This window comes from Dipteris shenzhenensis, chromosome 16 (genome assembly GCF_047967505.1).
Source record: "Dipteris shenzhenensis isolate YYH24624 ecotype China chromosome 16, Dip_SZ_1.0, whole genome shotgun sequence".
Classification (NCBI taxonomy): domain Eukaryota; kingdom Viridiplantae; phylum Streptophyta; class Polypodiopsida; order Gleicheniales; family Dipteridaceae; genus Dipteris; species Dipteris shenzhenensis.
This window is the reverse complement of record NC_141611.1, coordinates 39,181,123-39,192,246: the sequence shown is the minus strand read 5'-3', so window position 1 is coordinate 39,192,246 and position 11,124 is coordinate 39,181,123. Positions and strand designations below refer to the sequence as shown.

Sequence of the window (11,124 nt, the reverse complement as noted above, 5' to 3'; positions counted from 1 at the left end):
CTATTGGAGAAACACAGATTCAAAGAGAGCATGCACCAGCATCTTTTCATACTTTGTATACTCTTTGGAAAAAAAGCTTTGGACATGTTAAAATCCCAAAGAGGCAAAAAATGTCAAAGTGCAATGACTGTGATGATCTAAACCGAGCACTTGAGAGTGCAACATCTCCAGAACAAAAAGAAGCTTACAAAAAAAAGAGAGAATTTCATCATGGACATTCTAGAATAAAATATGCATTTTGGAAGGAGCAAGCTATTTCTCACCCAAATGAGTACATGTGCATTATTGTAGATGTTATGGATCAAAATACAATAACATTACCTCAATTCGTTAACATTCCACCTAAGCTACAAGGCAAATACTTTTTAAAGACACATCTATGTGGAGTGTTAGTGCACGGATTTAAGGTTTTTGCAGACATATGGATTGATTCCTTGCATCTACATGATAGCAATCAAGTTGTAACATCCTTTATGAAGGCAATTCACAAGGTACATGCAGAAAAAGGTCACCTACCAGCAACTTTGAGAGTACAATTAGACAATTGCGGACGAGAGAATAAGAATGTACTCTTCTTTGCATTTTGCTCAATGCTAATCGCTTATAGAATCTTCAATGAGATTGAAGTTGGGTTTTTGTTGGTTGGGCACACACATGAGGATATCGATCAGGTATTTAGCACAGTTTCAAGAGAACTAAAACACCAGGACATGGAGACGATGGATGACTTGATAAGAAAATGTGGGAGGCAAGTTGGTGGCCATAAGGAAGGAACAATATGCTCAATGGTTGAGAGGATGTATGATTGGAAGAGCTTTATTCTACCTTTCATACAAAAAGGTGGTGATGCCCTGATAGGTCATAGCACTCCACACTATTTTCATTTTTTCTTAAAGGATGAAAAACCAATGATGCAATGGCAACACTATTCTCTTGATACAAAATGGGAACGTGAAGAACCTTACTCTCTCTTAACTTCAATCCCGAGCAAAGAAATGCATCCAACATGGACTCCCTCTTGGAAGGAACACACTACTGTTGTAATTAGTAAGACCTACCAATTGATAAAGGACCTTGCCAAAATGCGAGAAGATGATATTAAGGTAGAACGGCCTTTATTTTGGCCAAATCTTGGTAATGACTTGCGTCCAGCATGTGGTCTCTTTGAAAATGAGTTTGAATCATTGCTCCCACGTCCATATTGTGGACCCAAGAAGAGAGATTTTATGCCACAAATAGACATAGATGTCCATTATTTTATCGCAGTTCGACCATCAGATGATGAACATGAGAACGTGAAGTTTTGGGTTGCAAAAGTAGTTGACGTGAGCATGGATGACTAAGGGAGAGCTACAACATTTACAGCGGTATGCTATGAGCCAAGGGGTAGGAAGGAGAACCAAGATAACAGTACATTGTATAGTAGTTGTCTAAAAAAGGAATGGGTCCCAAACCATGATGCAATTTCAAGACTTTCCACAAAGACAGTCATAGTATCCTGGAAATCAAGGTTAAAGAAAACAAAGAAGCACATGGGGTATGATGTAGAAGACAAAATAAAATTACCGCAACCAATTATTATGCACATTATAGAGTTCATAAAGATGCTCGCCCAGGAGGAAGTAGAAGGAGATAGCGCAAATGAAGAATGCCCATGATACACCATTCAAATATCGAGAAAGAGTGAAGGTGGTGGTGGTAGTCAGATGAGAGTGAATGAAGATGGCACACAAGCGACAAGTGATGACGAAAAGGACATTCTGAACAAGCAAATGTTTGGATCGCTCATTTCTGTGATCATGATAGAAAAGGACATTCAAACAAGCAAATGTTTGGATCACCCATTTGTACTAAACTCATTGTAAAGGAAAAATTAAATTATTAAAAAGGCCACAGGAGATCCTTTGTACAAAGACTCATCCATAGCAATATTTTTTGTAAAACTTATGATATGATAATGTAAAATTGCAAGCATAGCTATTGCTATTTTTTGGAGTACAAAAGAGGCTTCCATCATGTCTCATGTCTATATAAACCTTTTAATTTCTTGAATATTCAAGAGTGTTATAGTTTTCTGCATTGAAAGTAAAAAGAGTCTTACAGGTCTCTTATGTATACATTTTAAAAATGTTGTGAATCCTCAATAGCATGGTTTTTCATGGATTTAAACTATTAACTCGGATTTTTTATTTTAAGAATATGATTCTTATAAACAAGAAATACAAATTTAGGATTTAATAGTAGTTTTTGCATTATTTGTACAACATTGTAGAGAGATATTTTGAAATGTATTATGTGAAAATGACAGTGCCAGAAAGTAAACTTTTGATTCTCGAATGACAGTTTCATTAAGTAAACTTTTCATTTGGGAAGGATTTTAAGGAATAGTCCAAAAGTAGACATATGAGCCCAAAATTAATGAAATAAGTGTTTACACCCTCCATTCCACCTAGGAGCATGGGACCCCAAGCTCTAGGCGGACTCATTTCTGCAAGGCTTGGTCTGCAGGAGTTTTTTACATATTCACTCCGCGAGGGATTTGCTAGTTGTATAGTCTCTCCACCTCGCTGTTAGCCCCTCTACCAGAGATCCCCTAGGCAGTGAGCTGGGTTTCTCTGGAACAGGCCAGTTTTTCTTCTTTCAGCCTTTTTTCAAATTTTTTATACTCAGCACCTTTGGGGCTGCTGTTTTGTATGAAGTCTTTCAAGCATTAATAGAACGTTCCTTTCTTTGCCAAAAAAAAAAAATCGGATCATATTGTTCTAGGTTTTTGGCATCCCCTACTTGCCTTTTTGCTGAGGAGTCTTTTCAGCATTTTCTTTGGAAATCTAAATAGGTGAGGTTCTTATGGAAGGGATTGCTAGTCTTTTGAGCACCAAGGGGGGTGACTATGTACAAACCCTATATATCACGTGCATCTTATTTGTGAGTTTTTCATTAATAAACGCACCCTTTTTCTATTCAATCTATAATAAAAATTTCAAATTCGTTTTTACAACTCTCTTCTAGGTGAGAATGTAAGTGAAAATAAAATTGCATATGCCCTTATGTTGAACTCACATGATAGTCACATATATTAATGTCGCAAGTTGATCACTTTTTCTCCTTTCCCCTTCTTCATGACCTAGGATAATGGCTTGGCCCTCCCTTTTGGGGTCATAGGTCTTTTGGAGAGACATGACTTCTTGGGCTCCTTTGGTTAAACCGCATTTAGTTGAGTCATGCTCTTTGGAAGATGTTCCGTATGTCTTACAATCCCACATGTGCCTTGGTGAATACTTTTTGGGAGATCTGATGAGCATTTTAGCATGGCATTATTTGAAAATCCAAATGCATAGAGGCTTGGATGTGGCTCCTAGGTCCACCCTTCACACATATGGGCTACTACATGGACAAGTTCTATACACACCTTCATGGCCATTTTGGTGAGCATGCAAGGGTCTTGTCGGTCAAATGTTTCCAGAAGGACAATTTTCCTCAAGGAGTGGAGTGGCTCTCCACTATTTATAGAGTCTACTGTAGGGTTGAGGTTTTTAGCCTCTGTCTTCTTGCTTCTTACTTTTTGTGATGAAGACAAACTTTGCTTCACTTAGGGTATTTTACTTCTCATTGCCTATAATAATTTATTTCTCACGACTAGAATGATTTATTTCTTCCATGAGCTTTGCTCTTGGAGTATATCTCATACTTAATGGAAGTCTTTTCATTGATTTAAATAACGATATAACCACTACCCATGTATAGTTACTATCCCTAAGATATCCAGTGCCCTCTAATTGAGTTGGTTGGAGTCTCCGAACCAACAAAAAGGATTAACAAAGGTTCAAACTGAATTTTCAAGTTTTATTCTATCCTTGCAAAAAGTACTAGTTCTCAATTATTTACCTCAATATTTTGGCTTGCACATGGTCTAAATCTTTTATACATAGTTTGTTTCAAAATACATTGAGAATGCTAAAAAGAAAAAATTTTGTAGTTGGCGATATTAAGAATCTATAGGTGTTTCATATGTATGTGTGTGTGTGTGTGTGTGTATAAGAAAAATCTGTACAGCTTTGTACTTGCTATGCTTTCCTCCTTATAAAGCGTTACTGCTTCCAAGCCTTTTCCTTAAATCAAATGGTGGATTATTCCTATGAGAAAACCTTTCACAAAAACAAGTCGGCTTCCAACAAGAATCAAAAACAGGTGATGGATTCAGATGATTCCCTTCATGACTCTACTGAGGCTCAGCTGGTTTATGAGGTTATGCATGAAGGGTTTGAAGACACCCACAAAGGTTGGAAAGATCCACTTCCCACCACTGGCATTATGGTGGAAGTGGATGATATATTTGATCCAGTTAAGGAGTATGCAAAGCATGACATTATAATTTTCTTCCCAGGACGGATGCCTGCTGCAGCAGATGTTGGGAATTGGTTGGCTTGAACCCTGGGTGGTTCTTATGTCAAACAAGTTCATTATGTAGCGAGGGGCCTTTTTGATATCATCATGGCTGATGAGGAGCATCGTCAGGTTTCGATGGAGCACTCTCCTCTATTCTATGGCCAACAGATGATCCATGTCTTGCCCTAGTCTCCCACTCAAGATTATCAGGCATTGATTCGGCATCGTTGCTCTATTTGGGTAGAAGTTGTGGATTTTCCTCAATGCTTGTGTTCTCTTCTACCTAAAATTGCAACTTCCCTCAGTAAGGTGGTATTTCCACCGCGACCCAATGGAAATTCGAATCGCTTCTGCATTTTGTGGGATACGGATCATCCCACTCGAGCTTTATATTCAGTTACTATGAATAATGTTTCCATGGGGAGTGCCTTTTACAAGCTCAAGTGGGGGCTGTTTGTAGGTGCTTGCTTTGAATGCAAGCAATTTGGGCACATGCCTTCACAATGCCCTTCTCGAGCTCCACGGATTCTAGTGAAAGCTAAAATGGGTCAGCCTTTGAATAAGAATGCAAATGCCTCTTCTGTGGTCAAAAACAAAGGTGTCAAAACAGTTTTTCTATGTTTAAGACAAAGGCAAAGCCTCAGCTGTCTCAAATGGTAATGCTTCTTTTCCTGTGCCTTTCTCCTCTCCACCTAAGGGGAAGAGGGAAATTTTTTTGACTGATGGATGGCAAACTCCTCGCAAAGTAATCTCCCCCAGGTGACCTTTGCCTTCTCAGACTTGGAGTGGTGCATCCTCTCATGGGAAAACACCTGTTGAAAACTCTAGTATTGCCTTGAGCTGGGCTGCTGTGACTGCAAATCGGACCTTGTTTCCTGAAGAAGTTGCTGCACTTTTGTCCTCTCCTCGGGCTGATGCTTCATCCCAAGGCAGAGGCCCAGACATTGAGATGGAAATGCAGACATAGACAACTCATTAGTTCTTGTACATACCTGTCCCATAACTGTAAATATGCTTGATCATCCAAAGTGTGTTACTCTCAATGTATAGGGAATGTGTGATGGTCGCAAATGAAAACTAGTCTAGATGTATAACAAGCAATTGCAGCCTGATATCGTTGCTTTGCAAGAGCATAATCAGCATATGTATGTTGGTCAGATAGGCCATTTTGTTGGTTATGATATCTTCTATGCTAGAGAGCAATCCTTTTCTGGTGTGGCTTTTTTGGTAAAGCATGACCATCAACCTGTTGTGGCTCTCAATGCCATGGTAGATGGATTATTGTTCAATGCCTTGTTCAAGGGGAAATTTTTGAATTTGCATCAGTTTATGCCCCCCAATATTTTCGTGATATAGCTTTGATCTAGGCTGCCATGCATACTTATCAATGGTGACAACATGCCTTCATTTGTGGTGACTTTAATAATGCCCCTCATTTGGGTGACAACACCTCAGGCCACACTCATATATTGGTTTTTGAAACACAGGCATGGCCTGATTTTTTGCTTCAATTGCGCTTGGTTGATCTTTGGAAACAATTACAGCCCATGCTTCTGGGCTATCCCTTTCAGCATAATGCTCAATCTTCTTATCGGGCACGCTTGGACAGATGGTATCAAATTGATCCACAGCATTGTGATGCCTTTACTTGTCAAAATGGGGTCGATCATTCTTTCACACATTCGAATCATGCTCCTCTTTGGTTGAGGCTTTCCTTACGTGAATTTCCCACTGACAGATTGCCTTGCCAAAGGTCTTTGCTGATTAATAATAGTTATCTGGAGCATGCTGACTTATAGCCTTGGTCTCTGATGCTATTCAGCCTCTCTCTCGTCAAATACACATTGGTTTGGATTATGCTTGGCAGGGTTTTGTTGCTCGGATGCAAGCAGTTATTTGAGATTATGGCAAATCCTATATGCAAGCCACAAGGGATACTGTAGGACATGCCAAATTTACTTGTCAGAGTTTGACTGAGCTTGCTCATCTTCGCCCTTTCTCTTCAGAGGAAAGCATGCTCTTATGTCAAGCTCAATTCTCTTGTCAATCCAATGATCACAGAAAGCTTGCTAAATGGGAAACTTGATCCAGACAACGGGCATTTTTGGATAAAGGCTGCACTTCCAAGCAATTTTTTATGAATTTACACTATAAAAGACAGGCTGTGAATATCTGTCGGATCCGGATGCCTAATGGCTCTTAGTCAACATCTCATTCAGAGCTTGCTGCTCAGGCTTTGGAACTTGAATATCCCTTCACTGAAAGGGGATTGTCTGATGCACTGAGATCCTCTGACAGATGGAAATCTCCAGGATGGGATCGTCGCACTGTTGAATTTTTTCTTGTATTCTAGGATCTTCTTAAATTTACCTTGCTGCAAATGGTAAATATAGCATGGCAAAATCAGCAGATGCCTGTGTCATGGAAAAATGGTCTTCTCAAGCTAATTCGAAAAAAGCAGCTATGTGATTCACTTGGTGATTGGAGGCCAATCACTCTCATGCCAATCATTTACAAGATCATTGCGAAAATGGTGGTTGATCGGATTAAAGGTTATTTGCATGATGGGTTGCATCCCTCCTAATATGTCTTTACTCCACGTCGCCATATCACAGATAACATTGCCAATGCTTATATTGGGATTGAATATGCCAAATACACGCAGCAAGATGTTCTACTCTTGCAGGTAGATATTGCAAAAGCCTTTGACACAGTTCAATGGGATTTCATCTCGCAAACTATGCGAGCTTTGGGGTTTGGACCAAAAATGCAGCAAGTTATTTACTGGCTCTACAAAGATAGCAATGCGGCTTCCATTCTTTGTGGGGATAGCTTTGATGAGTGGCTCTTCGTTGTTCAGTCTACCAGGGATGCCCTCTCAGTGCTTTACTGTATGCCATTGCTACTCATCCTATGCTGCAATATATTGATCATCTTGTGGCTATAGGATGACTTCATGGCTTGGAATTGGATGCTAATCGCAGCATGGTTGCTCAAGCTTATCTTTTAAACGATTTTATTTTAGTCTCTCCCAAACGAGCATCTAAATCTAGCTGATAGGGCAACGCACCATTTAAGATAGAAAGCATTATCACAATACCAGCAGGCTGCAACTTGGACGAAAACTACACAAGGTGAAATTTGCATGTCCGCTAATACGGCAGAAGCATATACCTAGATAAATCCAAGAACATTTCCAAACTCATCCTCTAAAAACACAACATAGTGCAGTTTCAATCTCACGATAGTCGCTCATAATATTGAAAACCATAAACTCCATCACACATAGTAGAGGGACTAGCTACTATGACCCTTTTATGCATTTGGCTCAATGATTTCACCCCTTTTTTGGCACATCCCTTAAAACTTCAGGTCTATGTTATGCATAATGTCGACTCCAGTAGGCTTGCTTTATCTTTTAAAATGTACAATAATTCCAAGGCACCTTTCTTCAACTGTATGTTTGGATTATTTTCCTCTTGTAAACGGTTGGATTATTTTCCTCTTGTAAACGGCTCACTAAACGTCACAACCTTGGGCCAATAGGTGACCCCAGATGGAATCTTGGCCTATTAATTCATTTGCTCAGGGAGCCTGCCAATTAACTTAAGTGCAGCAGTAGGAAATAACTACTGCAGAAGCTTCACAACAGGATTCCAGCGCAGCAGGATTCCAACGTGTGTCGAATGGAGGGGAGCTTCTTCAAGAAGCTTTTGCTCCTAGAAGCTTTCGCACACCGGTATAAAAGACCAAGGCAAGCTATGAAAGACTCGTGAAGAAGGGCAGAGCGGAGGGATTCGGGAAGCCTGAGAGGAGATTCAATTAGTTAATTACGACAGAGGCGACAGCAATCAGAACTAATTAATAGTTTTAAGTGCGAGAGTGAATATGTCCCCAAATATGTCCCCAGGATCCGGCTCACTAAACCTTACAATCTTGTAATGGCTCACTAAACCTTGCAATCTTGGGCCAATATAGGAAGAAAATGAAGCCTTCGCACAAAATACAATGCAGTCCTTGAGCACAAGGCTCCAAAATGTTATAATCCTAAAAGTAAACATTAAAGTCTTGATTTCAAGGACCTGCAATGGTGGTCCCTTGGTTTTTTCAAGATAACAATTCCATCTCCCAACAAATGCACTCACACCCACCCCAAACCCCACAAACATGGGTGAACTTGTGCATGCCTAACATGTCATTTTCTATTGAGAGGGAGTAACTGGCTGAACTTTCTACAGACAATCAACACAGTCCTTAATAGTCGTACCTACCCAAAATTGTACAAGATTTGAGGCAACTAAGCTTAAAAATCTGTAGAAGTTATCATGTAAAACCCCCAGACTGAAATCCATGCCGTTGCCTGGACGTGGCAATCAAGAAAATGTTAGAACAATGTTAACTCTTTGGGAAAAGACCAATCCTTCAAAAACGTCTTCATATCCCTGCCAGGGAGTGACTCTGGAGTCTCAACTCATGTTGAAGACATGCCACAATGTTGACTATTCCACCATAGACCTCTCTTTGGAAGACGTCTTTTCATATGCTTTACAAAGATTCCACTGTCTGTATCATGTCCAGGAAGATTAGAGAATCACCTTGCAACACTAATGATTGTAGTTATGTCAAAGTAACTGCTTTTCCAAGGTTGTCGATGCCGTACAAATGACGGGTGTTTTGGGACAATTTGTGTTAGAAAAGAAGTGTATATGATGGCATGTCTTCAATTCGATTGACAGACTCCATAGTTAACTCTTGCTCCAGCTGTGCACGTGTGGCTTTCATGACTGCCTGACAACACAAATGCAAATGTACAAATGTTAAGACCTCACCACAAGAAAGTGATGCTTTCATCATTCTAAATTCAAGCTAAAAATAGATTAACAGAAGAAACTTTACGTCATATTCACATTTTGGTTGACATAGAAGAGTATTCAGATGTGTGCTCGTTGTGTAAATAACAGCGGCTACGTCTCTTTGGCAAGCTTAAGACTAATCTAGGAATCGATCATTTGAATATTTATTTGTCCAGCAAGCTTAAGACTAGTCTAGGAATCGATCATTTGAAAATTTATTTGTCCGACAAATTGGCCTGCATTTCTAACAAAAACCGCCATATCCAATTTGAATCTGCTCACTATCACAAGAAGTCCACCGTTGCTAATCAAGGTAAAATGTGGTTCAGCAAATCGACCCATCTAACTAGAATATACATGTTACCCAAAAATCTATAAACACAATTGTCACCCCTCTCATAATGAAAGGTTCAAAGGGCCCATGGATTAGCCACCTATTTGTCATCCCCCCCGATGTGTTTATTTTTCTGCAAAATCCTCACATATTGACAAGAATTGCAACAAAACGGAATGCACGAGCCATTTCCTCGGCATCACGCGTATTTTTATGTCGCCTATCAAGGATGACCCAATACTTTGAGTGGGAGATGACCCATCCAAGGCACCTAGCATGAGGAAGCAAGAGAAATGCAATTCGTTATATCACCAGTCCAAACCTTCACATGCGTGTCTTCTGCTAGATGGCCTTCCACCAAATATATGGAGTGAGAAAAGGAAAAGGCCAACTTTCCTACCATGGATTATCAAATGTGCTATTCTTTTTAATGTGCCACGCAATCTAGATCTCAACTTTTGACAATCTTCTCATGAAACGTGTCCTCTTATAGATAAAATTGAGACAAGGGAGATGATGTAATGAATTTGAGACAACATCACAGCAAGCCTAAGTATAGAATCAGATTTCAATGGCTCGCAACCAGAAGAGCAACACAATGTATATATACCCCGAGTTCTGTGAATGTGTCACAGAAAACTGGTTCCATAGGAAGATATCAAGTAAAAGAATGCTTCCTTTGCATGTCACGAACAGACGGAGCAACAAAGCACATCACACCCAAGCAATTTCTGAATGTGTGAAACTTCTTTTGCAAAGAATTTTGGGAAAGGTAACTGCAATAGAGCCCGCACCTCTGTGTTCTGCTCACTGACTGAACTCTACACAAGGGCTAAGAGAGCTGCTTACATCTCTGCTTACTAGTTCCTTTGCTGCAACCTGCTGCTGCCAAATCCCACCTTCACCACTAGGATGCATCTTTGGAAGGCTGAACTGCAGCACTGGATCGTGTATCTGTGCCCCCCCCCCCCACCCCCCCCCCCCCCCCCGGCCCCCCGCTGTTGGAGCAAAGTCATAATCTATGCATGCGAATAAATCACTCAGATAACGAATAATAGAGATGGAAAGAGAATCGACGTCTCCTTAGGCTTATGGGTATTGATGGAGCTCACATGAAAACCAAAAGAAAACTAGATACTCACACACACACACCGAGCCTTCTTTTGTTACATGGTCAGTAATGCCAGGAGATTCCAGCTCAGTAGTAGAGGTTGGAGACCTTCTAGAGTTCCTCATTGGGATACATTTGATTTCACTGCGAATTTGCAGAGGTTCTTCTGGAAGAGACTCTAAAAATCCCACAGGAATAGAAAGATCACTCTTTTCTTTTGGCTTTCTATCCATGGTGGGATTGCAGTGAACCTTTGGAGATCTAGGTTCGGAGCCGATCCTACTTACCCTCGTTGCCTCTCTGCTTTGAAGACTATTTAGCATTGCTTATGGGATTGCAGACAGGCGAGGATGATTTGGATGGGAGTAGCCAGGATTTTCAGTCACTTGGCCCACTCCCCATTCTTTATGACATGGGGCTCAGTGGCTTGGCTTTCTCTT

The 11,124-nt window shown here is 40.3% G+C and overlaps 1 protein-coding gene across 3 annotated transcripts in view; it reads right to left on the bottom strand.

Moving 5' to 3' along the window:
- Positions 1-8,508: 8,508 nt before the first annotated feature.
- LOC147892933 (uncharacterized) overlaps positions 8,509-11,124 on the bottom strand; it is a 54,045-nt gene continuing 51,429 nt past the window's right edge. Inside the window, exon 10 of one of the 3 annotated variants that reach the window (XM_087386907.1) lies at positions 8,509-9,170. In XM_087386907.1, coding sequence (XP_087243033.1) covers positions 9,165-9,170 — 6 coding nt within the window. In that variant the 3' untranslated portion in view covers positions 8,509-9,164. Of the gene's footprint in view, positions 9,175-11,124 lie in introns of all 3 variants that reach the window. The other 2 variants (XM_087386906.1, XM_087386905.1) reach the window with 2 other exon arrangements.